This window comes from Stegodyphus dumicola, chromosome 12, assembly GCF_044657685.1.
Source record: "Stegodyphus dumicola isolate Sdum_Otavi_A_Nest chromosome 12, ASM4465768v1".
Lineage (NCBI taxonomy): Eukaryota > Metazoa > Arthropoda > Arachnida > Araneae > Eresidae > Stegodyphus > Stegodyphus dumicola.
Genome location: NC_140779.1, coordinates 75,935,134 through 75,959,448, shown reverse-complemented (window position 1 = coordinate 75,959,448; position 24,315 = coordinate 75,935,134). Strand labels below are relative to the sequence as shown.

The 24,315-nt window shown below is 32.2% G+C and overlaps 1 protein-coding gene across 2 annotated transcripts in view; it reads right to left on the bottom strand.

The window, feature by feature from the left end:
• The window catches only part of LOC118190178 (uncharacterized), a 163,356-nt gene that overhangs the window by 53,033 nt on the left and 86,008 nt on the right, over window positions 1–24,315 (bottom strand). For both annotated transcript variants that reach the window (XM_085806594.1, XM_085806595.1), the window contains exons 13-16: window positions 16,812–16,922; window positions 9,747–9,978; window positions 5,426–5,685; window positions 1,113–1,221 (exon numbers count right to left, since the gene is read on the bottom strand). In XM_085806594.1, coding sequence (XP_085662720.1) covers window positions 1,113–1,221; window positions 5,426–5,685; window positions 9,747–9,978; window positions 16,812–16,922 — 712 coding nt within the window. The remainder of the gene's footprint in view (window positions 1–1,112; window positions 1,222–5,425; window positions 5,686–9,746; window positions 9,979–16,811; window positions 16,923–24,315) is intronic.

The following is a 24,315-nucleotide window of genomic DNA, read 5'->3' as shown; positions in this document are numbered from 1 at the left end:
AATATGAAACCGTAATTTATGAAATAAAGAACAATTATGATCTAAAGGGTATCAAAATTTGCAAAAAGAAAAAGCTTAATATTTATTTGTATACTTTATTAAACATTTCTTTCAATGTAAGTTGTTTACGTTTTGCTTCGTTTCATGTGATAATACTTTCTCTTTAATTCTATTAAACAGACATATTTTCTTGTTCAGTTACAAAGTTCCGCTGTTCAAGTCCTATAATTGCTGTGTCGAGAACACCAACTAATTTGTCAATCGAAATTTTTTCGTTTTCACTAACCTCTGTCACTTTCTTCGCTATCGGAAGCGAATTATAATGACGAGGAACTTGTTTTAAATCATATGAAAGACGGAGAACATCAAGATGAAATACTAATTTGGTAAGGAATTATAAGCCAAATAAAATAAAAACATCTGCCCTGAAGATAAGGATAGTGCTGACAGATCAACTTCCAATTCATTACGTGCCTGCTGCGGCGTTCCCCCCGCCGAGCAGCGTGAAATTGATAAACAGATTTCGGATTTCAAAACATACTTTCGTTTTAGATCCTTTACATATTAACAAATATATATCGGAAATTCTATTTGATATAATCGAAAGTTTAAGCTTACTTTTATAAAATTGCTCTTACAGTCTGCAAAAAATAATAAGCCGGATCCATTTCGAAAATTAAGGAACAACGCAATCATCAACATTAACTGAAATAGATAATTAGATAATTTTAGCTTATATGTCCATTATACATAAAACGCGCACGCGAAAACGTATTCTGCACTTGCACACACTCATATGCACAGTCGTAAAAGGTTTTACGTGCACGCGTAAACGCCTATGCGCATGTGTCAAAGTGGCACATGCGCAGAAAGTTTTTAGTTTTGAGGTCCGGATTATAGATCATTCCGAATTATGGGTGTCCGAATTAACGACTTTTGACTGTAACATGCTTCACAACACATACATAATTTAAGGAAAAACCACAATACCTAAATTTAAACTAGAAGTGATCAGCAATGATATTAACAATGAAATTTAAGCATGAGGATATATTTCAAAATGCAAGCAAGTACTTAACTAATATGAAATAAACTAAGAGCTTTTCTGTTACCTTGAGCCGGAACATTAGGATGATTTAATAATGACATCATGATATTGTTTATAACTTGCTGTAACTGGTCTTCCTGGCGACCTGGCACATTGGGTGTCACACCAATTTGCTGGAAAAAGAAAAATATTTCAAAAATCATGATGGTCAACTGCATATATACATTTACAAAACAAAAGAAGTTCTTTTCATGAACACATCTCTTAATGCTTTTTCTGAATTTTTAAAGTTCATATTTTTTTATTACTCCCCATCCCGCCGCTAAATCATTTTCCACTTTTGGGGGGGGGGGGGAAGATGGCATACTAGCCATTCAAATTGTACACCGATATAAGAAATTTAACACATTCATTCCATAAAAAATTTATTTAGAAGATAAATACAATAAAAAATAGTTATTTCCAGGGAACATGCAGAATCACACAATGCTTCGCGCATTTCTCAAAATCACCAACTTGAAAATAACAAGTCAAAGAATTGCACAAACTCGGTATCCATGTACACCCTTTAAAAAAAAAAAAAAAAAAAAAAAAAAAAAAAATCAGAGAATTGCACAAACTTGGCACTACACACTCCCTTGACTTTGTCCATGTACACATCGATATGAGCCACATAAGTGAGCAATTCTGCACTTTACCATTATTTCCTCCTTCATAAAGTATGTATTAATGCTTTCAAGCCCAACATTACAAGCAACTTGAAAATAAAACTATTAAACAAAACAATTTTTACAAAATTCGTTACTGGGAATATATACAAAAGCTTTGATTTCTTGCTTATATATTATATTATTAATGAAAATAATTTATTCAAATGAACAGAAAAAGGCAGGGGTAGGGGGGGGACAAGAAAATGAAATACACCACATTATTTCAATATAATTCTCACAATATAGCATAAAAAGACTAAAAAAAATCAATGTTTATGTTTCAAAAAGCGAAAGTGAAAAAATAAACACTGACCACAGATCCAAAAATGCACCTTAGACAGTCATCTGCCTTTATAAACATGGCTCATATAAAGCATAATAGTTCTCAAGTTTTTTTTAAACAAAATATGCAAAATTGCAGCCTCATCTTTAGAATAAAGATGAACAAAGAAACAAAAAAGAGGAGGAGTGGTACCTCTCCCTCTTTCATGACTCTTAATGCTTATTTTATTTTAATTTCATTTCACAAAAGCTACAATGGCACAGTTTTTTCTTGGAATTTACAAACTTTTCCAGTTCTTGTAACAATCAGTAGTTTAGATGTCTCTATATACCTCTACTTACCTTCTCAATAACCACTAGCTGGAATCTTTAAACTTAAAAATCTTTAAACATCTTTCACAGATGCACAGCCATAAAAGAAAAATCAGCTGTCAAAACTATGAAATCTCCAAAAAGTACTCTAACTACCACAAATACATTTCAGCATTTTTTATTAGCACGGTAGCAATCATAATTACACAATAGAGGGCAGATGTGGTAATTTATATATTTTATAAAATAGGTTGTTATGCCATAGCAGAAAATTTCCCATTTCTTTGATATGGTTTAATTCATTGAGGTAATTGGTTACTAGTTCTTTTTGGTTAGTATCAACCTATTTTATTTGTTTATTCATTGAAGATTAATTATTTCTTGATTGGAGAAAATAACTATTTTTGAGGAATGGATTACATACACACTAAGTGTGCTAAAATTAATGTTTGCCAGGCACAGCTTTACTGTTACCTAAATTTGCTAGTCAAGTGGCACCACTTGCACAAAAATATGCATATATTTTCTGCAATGCTAAACAAAATCTAAAGGTTTGTGCCTTCTATGTAATCCAGTTTAGAGTGTCCTTCACAAAGGCTTCTCCCTCCTTACGCAAACCGCTTTTATGTGCTTTGCCATAGTCAAATAAACCAAACGAACCTATGTAAATCCAATACCCTTTCCATCAAGCCATCTTTATAAATTGCCAGGTTTGCCATTCTTACTCCAGTTAAATTTCTAGCCAACATTCACATCTGGTAACATGTTGCTCAAAAAGTATCTCAGCACTACTTATGACCAGTTGTATTACTTTTAATCCTTTATACTTGATAAAGCCAACATTCACATCTGGTAACATGTTGCTCAAAAAGTATCTCAGCACTACTTATGACCAGTTGTATTACTTTTAATCCTTTATACTTGATAAGTATTAAAGCATGTTGTTTAATCAACTTGGCAATCATAAAGTTGCTATAAAACTTATCAAAATTCATAAATAAAAGAATTAATAATTTATATAGCAATATAAAAATGCAGTACACTATAAAATAAATAGAAGAATTAATAAGTTATGCAAAAAATTAGCAAATTCTTATCTCTCCATTCACTACTACAGTTATTGTGTATTCTTATTACTATTAAAAAATATCCATCCCTATCCAGAACTCACAGTCTGAATGGCCAAGAATGTTTCTCATGCCATGTCTATGGCAGAAGAGCCATGATTTTCAAATCAAAGAGTAAAATAAACTTGAAAATGGTTTGAGTCCCATTCAATTGAAAAGTGTCATTCGATGCTAATCTTCACGCTCATTTCATGCTAACTATTATGCTTTTTACTCATGCTCTTGAAAAAGTGAGCACAAGGAATGAAGAAATCAAATAATGAGATAAAAAAAAACTGCATTTAAATAGATGTCAGGATATTATTCATTTGTAAAATTAAAAAAATAAATAAATAAAATAAAAACCACCTTCCTAGTGTTAAAAATACGTCTTCAATATATATACATTAAAACAATAATAACTGGTTATTTTATATTTTTGAAACGAATAAAAACCAAGGTAAGTTGGAACTATTATTCTGCTTCTATTCCACAATGAATGTTTAAAAGAAATTAAAAATAACAGCTTTAGTCATAGTTACAAAAATATGTTATAGAGCCATTAATAACTAAATATACCAATTTTCAATTATTTATTGCAGTTTATGATAACTGAATGGAAAGCAAGATCCCGTTACGTCACTGAAGCATGTTAAGAGCCTATAAAGACAACATGAATGCTCAATAGAGATGTGCATTTGCTAAACTTATTAATATACAGCACAGGGACTGGATATGTGGCACAATTATCTGTACCCACTCACCTTATGTGCAAGATCCATATACAAAGTACACCAAATAGATATATGTGGTAGTTATAAAATCTCTATATTGACCAAAGATGGCCGAGGCATAGTGAAATGAAACCACTTCATTACAAACCTGGGGCCACAGACTTTCAACTGTCATCTGGAAGTGATGCTATTTGCACCACTCATTTAAATGTGTGTTTGCACGTGGATTCTATAGGCAAGCTGCAATATACAAACGAATGATTACAAAACTGAATAGAAGAGCTTCATGGACATAATGAATCACATTACATTTGACATTCTTGTGGAAAGAAAGGTTAGCAGAATGCATTGTTCGAAGTGTGAAACCTGATGATGGAGGAATTATGGTGTGTGTTTGGTTCCACTCAGACCACTAATTTATTTATTTTTTATTTGGTCTTGACCCACTGTTTTCCCCTTTTCTTGTGTATGCATGTCTTGAATCTTTGATGCTAAAACCTACAAGGCAATACTGTAAACTTTAATACTATTATCTGGTGGAAATGATTTAGCAATTATACTTTCATTTTAATATTACAATCCATTTGTACAAAGATGATTCCAAAATGGGGTGGTTTGAAGAAATGGGAGTAAATGAAATTGATTCAAAGTCCTGATTTTAACCTAATCAAGCATCTCTGGAATGCCAGAAAGACCAAACTGCCCCTATACCATGATAGAACTATTCTTTATGATGCAAGAAGACTGTAAGAAAACATTTGTAGACATCTGTCAAAATTTAGAGAAAAGTCTTCTTCAAATGACAGAATGTGTGATAATGAATGGCAAACATACATCAAAATGACACCACATAAGCTTCAGTTAAGCAATTTCCCAGGAAGTGTTTGATTATTCATAGTGAAAACAGTGTTTTACAATGAATCCATAGCCATATATAATTCAAATCTGCTTTCTCAAGAAATGTATAAATTGGAATGCAAGTTGTATAATACAAAGCATGATTTGAGGTACAAAAAATTAATTATCATAGCAAAGAATCCTATAGCTTTAGGATTCGTATTCAAAATAGGAAAATAGAAATTTCTTTTTTAGGGAAAATTCATAAAAGCTTTGAGCAATGTTTTTGTTTGCATGGGTGAAATATATACCAAAAAAGAGCCAATCTGCTGCTGTAAAGACTTGATAAAAATCACTTATCCACAACTAACTAAAGCTTAAAATTTATATACCCACCACAGCAGCTGGTGTCCTGGATCCTCCTGCATTATGACGTCTTCGCGATGGTTCCAAAGCCCAAACTGAATGACAAGGCAGTCCAGAATCAAAGGCATGCAAACTGCCCATTGATGTCAAAGGTACTGGAATTAAATTACGAAATGGAATATTTAGCATTGGATGTCCTTGCCCAGTAAATGTAGGGACAGAAACATTTGGCATTGGGCCTCTAGCTGTACTACTTGAACTTGGTTCATTTTGAGTTGAAGTAGAGTTATCTGGAAAATAATGGAATAAATACCAAATAACACAAATTAAACAGGACTACACTAGTTTACAAACAATGTTAAAATGGTACTTAAAAAAGTAGAAAATGTAACAGTACTAATGTACAGTGGCTTACTTTTAGTATTGCATACCAATTTTCCTCAAATGTGATTGCATTAATTAAAAACAATTTGACTGTTAGTTTTATAAATGATTTCTTTCTCTTTTAAATATTCTTAGAAGCGATGAAATTACAGGATAAATATGATAAAATAAGAAATTTTTAAAATTAAGGCAAAATATTTTCAGGTTAATCATGGAATTTAAAGTGGTGAATTTGCTACTTTATAAGTCACACTGTATTAACACTGTATTTGACTTACTAATCTATTTATGTCAAGTGCGTGTTTACTAACAGCAGTATGGAAGTACAAAACAGTGCTACATACTAGTGCATTGCAGTGAAACTCAAGCTCAAACAAACAAATTACTTGTTTGCTTAGAAAACTTGATAGAATTGCAACAATTAGTTTGAAATATATAAAGAGAGGTCCACAAAAATGTATTCATTGTTTGTTAGTCCATATTCATGACAAATCTGATTTGATGAGACAGATCTGCAAATAAGAGAGGGTTATGGTATGTGTTTGAAATGAAAATTAGCAGCTTCTATACAATGCCCATGCGTCCGAAGTACTGTTGTTAGTGTACCTGCTGTAGTTGCAGCAACTGACTCTTATGATTTTTACATGTTAATCGTTGTTTGTTGCTGGCTTTTGTTGATGCACAACATTCCCAGAGTCCCAATGTATCAAAATGAGACAGGTACTCAAACAGCACATCTTCGACCTACTTACTGTTCAGGTAGAGTTTGATCAAGGTACAACCTGACATGTGATAGTAGCGAAGCAAGGTTCCGTCCTCCAGCATTATCACTATACAGGCTTTGAATGGCAGGCAAAATCTTTGTCAAAAGCATATCAAGATACGCGTCACCAGTTGCCTTGAAGAAGAAGGGACCGATCAAACCAAGTAGTGGCAGACCACACTACACAACAAACATCAGTAGATTCAATGCCTTGCCTACATGAACATGAGGATTTTCAGAAGCTCAGCAGTTGCAGCTGTGCACATCACTAAGTTTGAATTCTACCTCATCAGTCCACACAAATTACCCTGTAAATTTCTCATCCTCACCAACCATGTGATGAAATCATTCACAGAACTCCGAGACTCAATCTCGATCGTCCTTATCCTATGATGTATGCTTTTTCTCTTCAGATTGTATCTTACACTTGATCAATTATCCTCACATTCACACACTCCCTGGTTCACAGATTTTTGTAGTGACCGGGCAAGTGTTGCAACATTGCCTGCCAGACTTGTAGCTGTTTGTCGTCAGCCAGATATTTTCTTGTGCACATCTTTAACAGTTCCACCAGTTTTGAATTTATTCTGAATGTGGGTAATTGTTCTGCATGTTGGGGTGGCCTTCCAGACTATTCTTACACTTTCAGCACAGCCTTATGTTCCACAAATGATAAGAAAGCCTGTTCCACAAATGATAAGAAAGCCCTATGTTCCACAAATGATTAGAAAGCCTTATGTTCCACAAATGATAAGAGAGCCTCAGCCACTGTTGTTACTCGACTGTCTTCTGCTGCACTGGCTATTATGACTGAATCATTCCACCACTAACTGCCTGCACATACATGGTATTAATTGCCAACTTTGCTTATCATGACAAATTTAATACTTTAATACATACAGTTTGCTTTATCATAAAGCAAGTAGCAAAAAATACTTTCATCTTCCTAAGATGGAAATTGCAAGAAAACAATAAAAAGAAGTTTGTTCCTAATTTCTATTTCATATCATGATTTATTTTGGTTTCAGACACACAAAATCTCAAATATTTTTTTAACCTATTAATAACTATGGGGAAGTTTAAACAGAATGTATATATGCAAGAGAAAGAACTTCAAGCATGGGCTAATATTATCATCATAAAGCCCTACACAAAATACATTATGTAAATAATAAACTCCTGTCAAAAATTATAGCTATTTATTTATAACAGCCTCAAGTTAACCAGTTAATTTGTAACAGTTTTAATGTCACTTAAATCACTCAGGGAGAGAAAAAAACATAGATAAGTTTTCGTGTTTCCAAGCTACTATTACTACAGAATGCATACCCGTTATATTTGCGAGAGGGAGAAAAAAAGAGGGCGAGGGTTTTGGGAAAAATACAGAAAAAAGCATAAAATGCTTTCTGCAGAGACTAAAACATAAAATGATTTCCAATTGAACAACTGAAATGCATCTGAATATTCTGAAACAATTACACTTGGAAAATGTGCATATTATGCATACCCTCCTCCCACCTCCCCCCCAATCTTATATTTTGAAGTAATTACTATAGCTTTTCCTTTAGCTAAACTAACTTGGAAACTGCGTTTTATAACATTTACAATCTTATTTAAATTTCAAAATCAAGATATCACAAACTGCCAGAATGAAAGGTAAAGTCCATTTCACAGATGGAACTAAAAAGAGCTTTAAAAAGAACTAAAAATAGTTTAAATTTCACAGATTTTAAAACATCACAGATGGAACTAAAAAGAGCTTAAAGATATTATATATTTTTTTATTTAATTTTAATGATAATGTCATCATATTTGTTAAGAAATTGTCATGCAATTCCTTTTCAAATCACATTATCAACATATTCTAAAAATCTGAAAAATCACCCAAATGATGATAAACCTCGTAATGCACAACAAAAGAAATCATGTCAAATTTAAATGCACACACAGTTAAAATACAGTCAAAACAAAGTAACGTGTTCTAGGATGACATGCTTAATCAATATTTATTATGCAAGGTTGCTTTACTTCTAAGGATGAATGTCCAGATGGTAGATTGAAAGAGTGTCTCTGTTGCAAAACAGTCTAGTGGCAAATTCAAGTGTTTTTCTGATTTTTTAGCTGCTTTTATATTGGTCTTAAAAGATTTTAATTCTGTCCTATTCTTAAAAAACTAAATAATAATGGATAAATTTAGTAATGCACCCACCATTTATTGATGTAAAATAGAATAAAATACAAATACAACCATTGGTTGATATTTGGTGCATAAAAATATTTTTAGATGTCTACGGTAAATTAAGACAGTTCAGGTGACATAAAACTGAAAAAAAGAAAAATTATACTGAAGAGGAGAATACAATTTGCACAACTTAAGTTTCATTAATCCAACAAATTTCATTTATTGCAAAGAAACATTTTCCTATTAAAGGCTAAAAATTAAACGACATTCAGTGTCTACAGGGAGATGGAATAAAAAACCAGCAATTAAGCATTAAAAAAGATACAAACTCTTTGACAACCAGTAGATTAACAAAAATAGTACAACTTTGGTTAGTTACTCCTAGGAACATTCAAACTCAATAACTGAATAATAATAATAATAATAAAATCATCAAATGCTGATATAAAAACAGCATTAAAATCATGGAAGTACTAGAAATCGCACCTAGACTATGCTGCAGCATTGACCCTCCTTTTCAATCTACCATAAATCTGAACATCAAGAAAAAGAAACGAACCCTACAAGAAACAGCAATAAATGGAGGGAAAATTGATCAAGCCATTCACTCCACTTCCAGCCTACGAACAGATCAGTGCACTTTTACAAATTTACTGACGATTCACCAAATTGGCATAATTTTTAGAACTTTTATGAAAAATTGTAAAATTTACAAAATACATACACATAAAATATATGTAAGACTGCAAAATAAGAACAGGTTTTGTAAAAATTACAAAAAGTATATATAAAAGTTGGCATATATGTGAATGTGAAATGGCAGTTCTCTAAAAGTTTATTTTCTAGCATCATTGCATTTAAAAATTTATAAAGAACTATATTATCAATATATAACAAATATTCTGACAGCACACTTTAGCTTCATACCATAAATAATCTTCTAACGCCTAACAAGAACCAAGATGACATTACACAGAGCATACTTTTTATGAACCTAAATACAAACAAGAGAAAAGAATCACCTCTATTAGAAGTAGCAGTAGGTTGTGATGTTCTGTTTGTTTCACTTCCACTAAGAGCTTCCATTGCTGAAATGCTGTCAATAGTAATTGTACCTGGTGAAACTTCCATGAAAACAAGTGGATTTTGATTCCTTAAAACACTAGATAAAGATGGACCAACAGAGCTAGAACTGGTTGCAGTAAGTGGAGTACTGACTGGAATCTGGTTAACTACTCGGGGAGCTGGCCTTGCCTAAAAATATATGTAAATCATAAAATGACAGAAAATCATGATAGAAAAAAGAGCTGCAAAAGCACAAACGAATTATTCATTTGTGCTTTTGCAGCTGAGGATGGTGGTTCGGTAAAGCCATCGAAACTAGTCCTGTGAAAATTTGAAAATATAACGCTGATTTTTGTTGTTTGACTTCTGAAAGTGAGAGATGTTTTTTATAATCCAAAAAATACAGCAACATGCTCTTACAGCTAATACAAATTATACAATTTTCGATTAGTTACCTTTTGAATTTTGATGCTCTTTTAATGTTATACATATCATAGAAATATAGTGATGACTATAGAATAGAAGACTAAAAAAATTTGGTACTTCTTGATTATCCGCATCCATACCAAAAAATGATGAAAAAAGTATTCATGAGACAATGCTGTATATGCAAAATACTAATGCGGTAAATTAAATGTGAGCAAAAAGTATTTGTGTGGCCGAAATGTGGATGTACTGTATGTCTGTTTTGACACAGTCCAATGCTAAATTTGTACAAACTCTGATGCACTGCTTGCTATTAAAATTGCAACACCATGAAAGAAAGCAAATACAAAAAAGACATTTATTGCATGTAAACAGTATGTCATGAAGACAAAATGATTAAATTTGTAAGCATTTTGGAGGTTTAGAGAAGTGCGAAATTAGTAGAAACACATGCCGCCACTGGCATCTAAAACGGTCCTTACTCTATTAGGCATGGAGTCAAACTGGGCTGATGACAGAAATGAGCAACTTATTTCACGCTGTTTCCAAGTCTATGCCACATTTCACCAACTGTATAAGCTGGAAAGGGGTGGCGGGCCAGTCTCTCAACAACCCATGACCAGATGTTTTCAATGGGTAACAGATCTGGGGATCATGCACGGCAGGGCAGCAATCGAATACCCTGTGTATCAAGGAAGGTCAAAACGCTACGTGCAACATGTGATCTTGCATGGGAATATGGCATTTAGTAGGTCTCAAAAATAGGGCACAATCACTGGAAGTAGAAGGTCAGAAATGTACCCATTTGCATTCAAATTACCATCGATTCGAACTAGAGATGCGCATGCCGTATACCTAATGGCTGCCCAAACCATCACACCAGGTGCAAGGCCCCTATACCGATATCGAATGCAAGGAGGCAGTGTGTGGCCTCTTCGGAAACTCCAGATATGTACATGGCCATCAGAATATTGCATGAAGAACCAGGACTCATTTGAAAAGGTGACATTGTGCCACTCCTGTAACCAGCTTTGTCATTTGGCACACTAGAGTCGCCCTCTCTCATTCTCTCTTTCTATGCTGCATTGTCAAGAGAAGCCAAAGTAATGGTCGCCCAGCTTATAGTACACTCTACTTCAAACATCGACGCACCTTACAAGCTGATAGTGAGCATGCTGCAAAAAATGCCCATTTCCTGACTAATGGTCCGTGATGCGGTTGTATAGTTTTGTAAGGCTGACCTCAGAATATGTCTGTCCTCTCTGGTGTTAGTCATGTGAGGGTGTTGAGATCCTGCATGTCGTTAAGTATGACCCTCAAAAATACCTAAGGTCCATGGATTTCACATTCGCATGACAATGGTTGGATATCGACCAGTGTAACCGCTGATATCATGGAATGATAGGTATGATGCTGCCTCTATCAAACTTCGAAACTTGCTGGCAAGCATTTTCTCTTCTTATTCAAGGCATAACATGATATTCTGAGCAAACTCCAACCTTACAAAGCACTTCCCGAATGAGAAATCCACTACAAAATTTTTCTCTTATGCAGTACTTCAGATGTTATTTCTCCCTCCTGCATCGTCTAAATGCATTGAAATAATAATAATTTTCATACCCCAACTTATTCTTCTTTTCATGTGATTTTGACATTGGTCAGATCATTCTTTTCTGGTGTTGCAATTTTAATGGCCAGCAATGTATTTCTGGATAATTTTTAAGGTTTATTCTTAATAATAAATAAATAATATAAATCAGATACGGAATTTTGGTTATGTATCATCATGTTATTAATCTATTATAAATTTAAAATGGAAACACTGATATACTAGTTTCAATAATGGGCATTAAAACAATACAAAGTGAACGGGTTTATTTAAACGGCTATTTTTAGGTTCATTCTGTTCTATACCTTTCCCCCCCTCCCAGCTTTCACCAGAATACAATTTAGGTAAGCTATTATTATGAATCAGCTTACAGTAGCAACAGCGATTATTGTTTATCATTTTCATTTTTGTGTTAATTTAAGTTTCCAATTTAATTCTCTACAAGTAGTGACAAAGAATATACCTATAATTTTAATTTATTAACAGCTACAAGCACTAGAACAAGTTTTTATTTCCTCTGAGGTATTAACTAGCGGGAATAATTTAACCAATTTAAAAAAGGATATACAGACTTACAGAATTAACACAGTAATTTCACAAGAATACTACAATCTCATTATATGAACCTATTCGTAAAGGCAAACATTAAAAGTAACACCAACAAAATTTAATGATATTTTTTATTAAAAAAAATTAACTAGAGAGAGCATCTGCTGTCAGTCCAGCATGAGTTTGGAGTACTGATATATCTCCGGGGTTAGCTTTCCTCTTTAGATGCACTTTACATTGTGCTGTGTTTAATGTTTTTAGTGGTCTGAAGTGTAACTACTCATCATACTCTGTGATACTCATCATACTCTGTGATACAGAGTTGAATGACTATTTTTCTTTAAAGTTCCAGGACTATGAAGTGTTTCTTTGGTTAAATAAATTTTATAAAGCTATTATTGGTTCTGTGTGCATTCGATCTATTGCAAACCCATACGCACATAACACTACTTTGAAGTTACTAATACAGGATGTTAAATATGATTATGTCTCATTCTTGAATTTGTTTTATACTACCACATTACACAAGCAATTAATGCATGTCTAATCAGTAATAAAATGTACATTGGCGTAAGATAAACAGCATATTCAAAAATTCAGAACTCTTATGACTATAACTTGTTTCAGGGTTCGTACACATTTCTGCACACGGAAATTAAGTACTTTTAAGGACCATTAATGAAAGAAATTAAGGACCTATGAGCATATGGGAACTGATTAAATTCAAGTAAAAATATTATTCTATGCCTGAATTTCACTTTTCTAATACCATCCTAAAAATAAAATAGATCCATAAGTAGTATGCATTATTACCAAACGTAAATTAACATAATTATTAATAAGTTTGAGAATAAAATAAACTTCATGCAGTTTATCAAGTAGCATTTATAATAGGTTGGACATATTTGAAAGAAAATAAGTGACTTTTATGTTGATTTTTTTATGTCTTATTTTGTCACATACTTGGTCAGTCTAAAGCAGAGGTTCTCTACCGGTGGTACGAAAAAAAATAAAATAAAATAAAATAAATAAATAAAATAAAATAAAATAAAATAAAATAGGTGGTACACAAAGAAGCAAAGTATTTTTAACTATTTATTTCAAAAATTAAAACCCCAACATCCTGATTGAGTTTTTTCTCTAACACTCGTAAATTGATGCGATCTGAGCTTTGTTCACGAGTGGTGGTGGTACTAAAGGTTTTCAATTTTTATTCAGATGGTACACATTAGTCAAAAGGTTGAGAACCGCTTGTCTAGAGGTTTAGTAAATAGCAGGTAGATTTTATGTCAAACGGCATAGGTTAAAATGAGAAGTATCATAATCAGCATTATTCATAATAAAAGACTGATATCACCGCTGCTGCTTGTCTAGAGAGAGACCTGCTGATTAGAACAAACCTGAAAGGCATGATGTAGGCACGGTTGGCAAGTGTTAAAAGTTAGTCAGGCTCTGATGCAATTAGTGTCATAGCTTCGTGACGAGTTCCAGGGGTTGTAACCCAGTTAATATACTTTCAGGTTCTAATAAGCCATTAAAGCACCAGAGGTGATAAGCTGTTTTGTATTAAGTCTCACTAGATGCAAAGAATAAGCTTCAATTTCTACATTTTTGTGTTTTATCTTGTGACCACAGTGATTATTAATGATAGGTAATAACTCACTTTAAGATGTAGAGATAATTTTTAAGGGTAAGCACTTAGTTATAAATAATTAAATTAGGTAAATAGGTAACCTTAGTCATGGATTTACATGGCCAATATTAAATTTTATTTTTTTAACAATATTTGTTAAAAAAGCCCTATTAAAATCAAAATCTAGTAAAATTTCACAGTTGAAAATACATGTTATTTATGACACTGATTCTTAAACAATATTAGAATAATTACACATTAAAAGCTACAAAACATTTATGTTTTGTAACAACAACACTCAACAAAATATTTATCAGTCATTTTAATTTGAAGCCTTCGCAAACATTTTGGCTAGTTTATACCGATTTCCTTCTCTTATTTATTATTAGCATATTTTCCAACAATAATTAAAGATTTGTCTCAATATACAAACCAATGCTCTTGCTAGTTTCTGCATGCTTTATCTCCTAATTTGTCAACCTCTCCACAATGTACCTATGAGGGTTTACTTGATCTGGTAAAAGTTAAATAGTCCAAAACCCCCGATAGACGTGAAGCAAATTATCACTATGTCTGAAAGTAACTACAATATCGGACAAAGGTTTAAATAAGCCTCTTATTTGAAAAGAACTTAAAACAAACATAAATGCATGTTCTGATGCTAACAAAGTCAATTATATCTCACAGTGACGTAATTAAACAAGAACAGTCAAATTCAAACTAAAAAGGTGGACTAGTGGTCAAAAATTATACAATTTAATTTTAATTTAATCTGGCTGAGTAACTCTATCATATGAGGAAACAGAAATGGAAAATTATAGTAAAGGCTGAAATCATAAACAATTGCATAATTTACATAACTGCACATATCTTTGAAGAATAATTTTCATTATGTATTCAGTTTCTTTCTTCAGCATGTTTCTTTTTCATTTTAGAATTTTTGGATTTAATTATTTCTGTTTTTCTAAAATCACTAAATGCATTTAGAATGTATAGAAAAAGTTAATAATTTAATTTCTTTAGTAATATGGAATTCAGAAGAAATACGAAATATATATATGGTAAAGGCCGGTTACAGAGCTGATGTGGCAGAATTTTTAGAATTTAGTGACACACCAAACAACAAAATCTAGAAATGGCAGAACTTTTACAATTTAGACAGGCATTGGAAGCAGAATTTAGAAAAGCACTGTGCAGCCGAATTTAGGATCCACAGAGATTGCATCAAATGTGAAAATGTGTATGATGCATTAAAACATATTAGATGGATCTTTGAAATTGTAAGTTTTCAATTTTTGTATTAATAAAAAAATCCCTTTCTATAATGCCTGCCCAAGTGATACGATTAGAAGCATTTTTGATATTTTCCATGCTTGTGTCTAGTGAAAAGTAGAGAAAATAAAGGGAAGATAAACATGTTAAGAAAAAGATTCTAGTATCAAGAATAAAACACTCAAATATTATTCATGTCTTCATTGTTCTTCCAGACGTTCTCCAAAAAATAAGAAATTTATCGCAAACGTTCTGTAAAATACATCCATTACGCGTTAATACCATGAAGACATTTTTCACTTTGTCACATATTTCTCGAATCTTCTAGAATCGTGGGTCTATAAATCTTGCCTTCAAATCCTTCTAAACTTTCCAAGCTGTAATGTCTGAAATCCTAAAGAAAAATTATCCCTACCAATTCTGTAACAACAAAAAGGCAGAAATATTTTGAAAACAAAAAAGGAGGGAAAAGTGTAAAATTAATTTTATAGAGAAAACTCATGCATATTTTGAGAAATTTGAATACTCTGACTGAGACAATTACATGGGAAAAACTCTTACTTTAAAAAATATTAAAAAGAACACATTTTTAATTAATTACATAGCTAATTTTGCTTTTGCTAAGAGCTGTTTCATAAATTGTGCTTTATAGCATTATACCTTGTTATTTTTCAGATTCAAAATACTGTATAATAAGTTGCCAAAATAAAACTTTATAATATGACAGCAGAAAATAAAATAGTTTTATTTTAATGTTATTTATCAAAGTTATGATGTTTTTAAAAAAAATCGTCGAAAAATTCTGATTTCAGAATTAAAAATTTTCTATAGAAACTGGTCTGAAAATCGCCAAAATGTTGACAAGTCACCAAATGTAGAACCGTTTAATAAAAGAATTCACATTCCCAAAAGCGAAAATTGTTTAAGAGCTCTTTATTACAATAAATGAATTTTGAAATGCTTATGTTTCATTTCTTGCTTAGAAACTCGAGAATCCCATAATTTATATTAAAAATAGAAACAAATTATAACCCATGAACCCATTCAAAAGATAACCATATACGTCAGTGAATCGCCAAAAATATTCCTCCAAAATGCTAATTCACACTCAAAATGGCAGTCATAAAAACAGACAGAAATTTCAGATGATTAAAATTAAGGACCTTCTACTGACTTTGGCCAAAATTAAGGACTTTTAAGGACCAAAAATCGATTCAAAAAAATTTAAGGACTTTTAAGGACTCCGTACGAACCCTGTTGTTTAAATTAATTTTAAAAGAAATGTTAAATTTTAATTAAAGTTATTATCATATGTTTTACAAAGAAAAGCCTTAAAAAGTTAATATCAAAACAATTCTAATACATTTCAATTTTCAGAACGTCCTCGGTAAGTCATGAAAACAGCCATTAAATGGCAATTTTAGATCATGATTGAAATTTTAAGTTTCACTTGATTACACAGATGTTATATGAAATATACTGGCATCTGCTAAAAATAAAAGTATTAAAAAATAAATTAAAAAAAACACTAACTTCTGTGGTTGAATTCTGTGTATTATCATTACTTGTATTATTTGCAGTAGTAGTAGTACTTTGATTTGGGGAAGAAACAGCATTACTTGATGTGCTGATGCTGATCTGAGCCTGAAATTAAATACAAAGAGGATATGGAATAATCAATATTAAAAACAAAACTTTTTTCATGTATATACTATTTAAAAAATATATATATGTATTCAAATTTTTTTAAATTTAATAGTGCATTTGTTAGTCTGTTAGTTCATTGAATCTAGTAAATAAAGCTATCATCATTATGAATCAACTATTATTTAATTGCTGAAAAATAAAGATCAAATTTTAACTATTCATAACAGCATTCATAATAACTATCCATAACTACTATATTACAGTCAATCAAAGTATGTAAGTTAGTATTAAAGCTGCTGTTCTTAATTGTGGCATACGTTCAAGTTAAATAAGATAACCATTAAATTTTACTTTTGCTTAAAAATATAGTTCAGTCTGGGAATAATATAGTTCAAAATATAGTTTTCGAACAGGCATTTAAAATTTCCTATTTCAAAATAAACTTCTTGATCTCAAAACAAAAATCAGCTAATTACTCAAATTAAGTCTTCTAAGGAAAAAAACTACACTCCAATAGAATATTTTCAGATGTGTACACACAAAATGCATACACATGGTTTTCTAAACTTAACATCCTGCAAATGATGTTATAAATCATCAAATGAGAAACTACAGCAAATTACAAAATTTTATACAAATGGTATTTTCTTTAATTTGTAAAACTTTTCACTCCCTTCACAACTTTTTTGAAAATTTTTCACAGATTTGAACTTTTTTTTTTTTTTTGTTTTTTGGACACAGATTTTCACGAGTCCAACAAGACATTTTTAACATCAATCATCAATTTTAAAGGACCCGAGAAAAACTACGTTTTGCTTTTAAATAGATTCAACATATAATTTAATAAGATTTAATTTTATAATTAAGATACAATAACACACCAAACAAATATTAATTTGAAAGTCAAACAAGAAAAATCAGCATTATATTTTCACAGGACTAGTTTCGATGGTTTTACTGAACCACCATCCTCAGCTGCAAAAGCTCAAAATGCTGCGCTTTGAGGATGATGGTTCGGTAACACAATCAAAACTAGTCCTGTGAAAATTTTAAAATATAACGCTGATTTTTGTTGTTTGACTTCAAAATTCAATTTTATATAAAACTGAAAGAAATCTTTTCCTTCTATGATATTTCTTTCAGCAGGCATAATATGTACTCATATAGAGTTAAAAAGAAAAAGGAGAGGAAAATTATTATTAGCAATTTGTTTTACATTAAAAATCAGTAAAGCCTAATTCGAGCCACAAAGGCCACAGATTCTATTAATGACCTTTTTAATGTACAGGGTCCATTCACAAAGCTTCAGGATTGATTTTTTTCCCCAGAATAGAGCACATGCATACCCATTGCATGGACAGGGGAAGATAGTGGAGAGTATCACTTCTTCCCTGTACAGTGAGGTAGTGATACTCACAGAGGCAAATGACACTAGTCTTACTGTCATTTGCCCCTGACACATTGGAATAAGCAGATCACTAGCAGCGTGAGTGCAAAATGCAACATTATTCGGAGCAGCCTTATTTTGTAAAGTTCTGTGTGAAACTGAAGAAAAATGATTCGAAGGTTTTCATGTGACACAACAGGTTCAAAAATGGCTGCAAGACAATCACTGCACTAGGAGACCTTCAACACGCAAAACTGAGGAAAATCTGGTGAAAAGTGCATGAACTTTTAAACACAGTCTGTCATTTTAGTGTTAGATTGATTGCCAAAAAACTGCAATTGAGTCAGGCTACGATGTACATGTTAGTGACAGAAGACGCGAAAAGTCTGTGCCAAACTTGTTCCCAAGGTTTCGATGGATAAACAATAGGCATGGGACCTGGTTGTTTGCAAAGAAATGCTTCAACATTTGCAAGAGGATCCTCTCATAACTATATTGTTATTACCAAATTACTCACATGCTAATCTATACTATAGTCTACAATTCAGCTTCATCTGAATAACCCTTATATAAACTAGCCTCATAGAGTTAAGCATACAATGCAAATTAATGATTTTCAAAAGCATAGTTGATATTGAGAGGCTAAAAACTCATTGAAGATGCAAATGGCAGCACCCAAATATTGTACATTACAGCGAATCCCATCTGACTGTTCAAATCTATTTAGACAGTCACTGAAAACACCAGCATTTTGAAAAGTTTGAGGAGGTTCATTTAAATGCTGATAAAGTGTTTATAATATTTGTAGGATAATTTTATATGATATTCAGGTTTTCATCACTGCTACAAGATAAAGGTAGATAGTAAGCCAAGCACGCTGCCAGATGCATTGAAGCAGAACAGTCGATCAAATATATCCCTTTTTACTTTGGCATTGATCAATCATTAATTTCTTGAATGCAGAAACAATTCCAAAAAGACAAAACTGTTGTTCAGGGTTCTGTGCACAGTCAAGCAAGATGAACGCCTCTCTAAAGATTGGTACATTGCTGTAAGAGCAAAACAGACACTATAAGCGACCTCCACAACTAGTACATCATAGTTGCAGCATCACTGGCATTACCTGCCAGTATTGTTGTGTCGATAACTTCATATGAAAGGACTGTGTGCCCGTGACCATATATACAAATGTTTGTGTTTCACTAAGTACCCAATGCAGAGGAGCCAGATTTAAGTGTGTCAACAACATCTCAAGTGGACTGTCTCAGGTTGGTGCAATATCCTGTTCACAGATGAGTCCAAATCTGCTCTGGAATCAGATGGTTAGTACATAAAGATCTGGAGAAAATGAGGCACAAGAGATCAGCCCTGATCATCACTGAACATTACATATTCAGAGGTAGAAGCATCATGGTGTTAGCTAAATTTCAATGGGATATCATCTTTATAGATGATTCTGTGAAGGCTGCACAATATCAGGATGAGGTTCTACACCTCACTGTGTGAGAGTTTATGGTGCAGCAGTTAGACCTTATTTCTTTCTTATGCATGATAATGGCTATTTGTATCAAACCAACATCATTAACAAGTGCCTGGAAAGTGAGGGCTGATGTAGCTTAAAATCACTTTTGCATAGAATTCTATTCAATATTGAAAACAAAACAAAATAATACAGCTTCTTACCTGCCAGATAGGATCAATTCAATCCAAGCTATTTTATCTAATTTTATTTACAGCACAAACAATACAGAAGAAAGAAGAAATTCACACTTAAATATTTTACCGCTAAGCATTCTTCACAGTTTCCATAGCAATGAAATTAACTCAAAAGGAAGTCAGATGCACAGTGCCATCTGGCTTCTGTAATTATAGTTTCTACAAGGGCCTAACTTGTGTGAAATGATCACCATATTTTCCTAACCTTAATTTTTTTGAAAAATTTTAGATGCCCTAGGACACGTTTACCCCTTGCAGCCAGTCTGAGACACTTAGAAATTGCCATAATGGAAAATGGCCATTGCTAGCATCTAGGATGGTAAGATGGTTCATTACCTTAATGAAAGCATAAGCCATTACTGTAAAGTTTGCAAGATCTGGGGTGGTCAAATACCTTATTAATTTTGTTGTTGTTGTTGTTGTTGTTGTGTTTAGCATTAAATATCAAATTCTTAATGACTCAAATATGACATAAATTTATGAGAATTAACTATTGCTTCCTCTTTGCACTTCTTGTTTTCTTTCATGCCTCCTATTTCTTGCATTCATTTGCTACTTTTATGCACTCTCTGGTGTTAATCAAAGCCGTACTTTTCCATTTCTGTTAATATTACCATTATATGCTTAACTTTTGGAAGGCAGTGTGTAACATTCAATTCAGTCATTAATTTTTTCAGGGTTCGTACACATTTCTGCACATGGAAATTAAGTACTTTTAAGGACCATTAATGAAAAAATTAAGGACCTATGAGCAAATAGCAAATTAATAAGTTGAATTAAAAATACTATCTATGCCTGAACTTCACTTTTGTAATACCATCCAAAAAATAAAATAGATCCCTACGTAGGATGCATTATTATTAAACATAACTTAATTAACATAATTATTAGTAAGTTTGAGTATAAAATATACTTTATGAAATTTATCAAACAGCATTAAATGTTTTACACTTATAATAGTTCAGCATATTTGAAAGAAGATAAGTGACATTTTATTTATGTTTTACTAATAGTTATGTTTAGTTATGTTTCATGTTGGATTTTTTTTTTAATGTCTCATTACTTGCTCAATCTAGAGGTTTAGTGAATAGCCAGGTAGATTTTATGTCAAGCGTCATAGGTTAAAATGAGAAGTAAAATCATAATAAGAATGATTTATAACAAAAGACTGGCTGTTGTCACCGCTGGTCCTTGCCTAAAGACAAACCTGTAGACCAGAACAAAACAGAAAGGCCTAATGTGGGAACGGTTAGCTGGTTTTTAAAGTTAGTTGGGCTCTGTCTGTTGGAGTTAGTGTCGTAGCTCCGTGTAGAGTTCCAAGGATTAAAACCTAGTTAATATACTTTAAGGTGCCGTAGCTCCGTGTAGAGTTCCAGGGATGTAATTCAGTTAATATACTTTAAGGTTCCAATAAGCCACTAAAGCACCAGAGGTAACACTAAGCTGCTTTGTATTATTTTAGGTCTCACTAGATACAAAGAATAAGTTTTACATGAATTTTTACATTTTTGTATTTTACCTTGTACCACGCTAAGAAATAATGAAAGTCAATAACTCACTTTAATATGCACAGATAATTTTTAAGGGTAAGCAGTTAGTTATAAATTAAATTAGATAGTTAGATAACCTTAATCATTATGGATTTACATGATCACTATTAAATTTTACCTATTTTTTAACAATACTGTTAAAAGTACCTATTAAAATCACAATCTAATAAAATTTCACACTTTAAAATAAATGCAATTTATGTCATTGATTCTTCAACGATATTAGGATAATTATACATTAAGAGCTACAAAACATTTATGTTTTATAGCAACAACACTCAACAAAATATTTATGCTTCTTTTTAATTTGAAGCCTGGCCTGACATTTTGGCTAATTTATATAGATTTCCTTCTCTTTAAGCATCTTTACTAAGAATTAGAAATTTCTCTCAATATGCAAACCAATGTTCTCATTAGTTTCTGTGTGCTTTATCTCCTAAATTATCAACCTCTCCACAATGTACCTATGAGGGTTTACTTGATCTGGTAAAAGTTAAATACCAGATCCCGATACCAAAAACTCCCGAAAGATGTGAAGCAAATTATCGCTATGTCTCAAAGTAACTACAAAGTCAGACAAAGGTTTAAATAAGCCTCTTATTTAAAAAGAACTTAAAGGTATGTTCTTATGCTAGCCAAATCAATTAAAGTTTGGGGTGATGTAATTAAACAAGAACAATCAAATTCAAACAAAAAAATGTGGACTAGTGGTCAAAGACTATACAATTTAATTTAATTTTAAGCTGGCTAAGTAACTATACTGTCATAACAAATTCAAATGTCGGCAGCAGTAATGCAAAGACGAATAATTACAAATTATCAGAGCCGGCGGGAACTAATACAAGGAGCAAGTGGAGGTCAGAAACACACTCGTCTTACACTCCAAACACCTCAGTTTAAAAAATGTCTAGGTGATTCCCATTCTGGGGAAAAATACAAATGGGAAATTATAGTAAAAGCTGAAATTGTAAACAACTGGGTAATTTACATAATAATAACTGTACATATCTTTTAAGAATAATTTTATACATACAGTTTCTTTTGTCTACATTTTCTTTTCATTTTAGAATTTTTGGATTTAATTAAATATTTCTGTTATTCTAAAAAACTGAATACATTTAAAATGTATAGAAAAAGCTGCTAATTTTATTAGTTAGTTATTCACAAAAGATATGAAATATATATGGTAAGGGCCAGTTACAGAGCTGGTGTGGCAGAATTTTTAGAATTTAGTGACACACCCAGCAACAAAATGTAGAAATGGCAAAACTTTTAGAATTTAGAGCAGACCCTGGAAGCAAAATTTAGGATCTACACAGAGAGGTTTAATATTCCATGTGATTGCACTAGGTGGGAAAATGCCTAGCGTCAGACCAGTGTATGATGCATTAAGACATATTAGATGAATTTTTTAAATTGCCAATTTTCAATTTTTTTATTAATCAAAAAATTCCTTTCTATAATGCCTGTTCATGTGATAAGATTAGAAGCATTTTTAATATTTTCCATACTTGTGTCTAGTGAAAAGTAGAGAAAATAAAGGGAAGATAAGCATGTTATGAAAAAAAGATTCTACTATCAGAAGTAAAACATTCAAGTATTATGTTTTTCTTGTTCTTCCAGATGCTATCCAAAAAGTAAGAAATTCATTGCAAACGTTCTGTACAATACATCCATTACGTGTTAACATAACATAACATTAATGGCGTTTCCTTCTTATGAAAAGAAGGAAAAGAGTTTAGGCAATATTGCCCATTACTCTTCCGCCATTTGATCATTTAAATCAGGGGATTTAAATGGTAACTCCCGTGAAAGGTAAGTAATAAAAAGATAGATAAGATTCCAAACTGACACCAAATCTATAAGTATCAGCAAAAGATCCCATCTCTAAGTTCAGGGTGTCGGTTAGATCGTGAAAACTTCCCTATTGGATGAAGAGCCGATTCAATCCCTCCCAAACCACCAAACGCAAATTCTTAACCAAACAAGAGTGCAATGAAAAAAAAATTTAAAAAAGGAGGGCAGAGGTGCTTTCTCAAGCCAAATGGCCAGGTAGTGTATAAAGATTTGATATCTATTTTCAAATTATATTCCAAAACACAGCTATAAGAGGGAAATCCCTGCATGATTTCTTTTCAAAAAAAAAAAAAAAGTTGTTTTGAGGTATACGAGTTTACCTGATAAGTTAAGTGTACTGAGCACCAATTTAGAATGAGCACAGTCTGGTAAGTTTAGACCATATATCATCATGTTTGTTCTTTATCCAGCTTCTTACTTCTTTTGTAACAGTTTGATATGAAACTGGGTAAAATGGTTCTGGGCCAGACATGGGTAGTTGCGAAGCATCTTTAGCTACTTTATCAGCTAGTTCATTTCCAGCAAAATCACAATGACCTGGGACCCAGACTAAACTAATGGTATTATGGGCCTGAGCCAGAGAATTGAGATCTTGAGTACAGTTCAAAACACAGTTTTGTAACTTGACACGATTAGCCAGGGCAAGGATGGCTGATTGGCTGTCAGAGAGAATATATATATACTTATCAACTGTATTTTTAGCTAAGAGCTCTCTGGAGACCATATTGATCGCTAGAACCTTGGCTTGGAAAACAGTTGTTAATTTACCAAGGTATAGATGAAATCTAATGAAATCTTCTTCAGATTCCTTGGTTCTTATAATAGCTCCAGCTCCAGTGAAGTTGGATTTTGATCCATATGTGTAACATTCAATTGATCC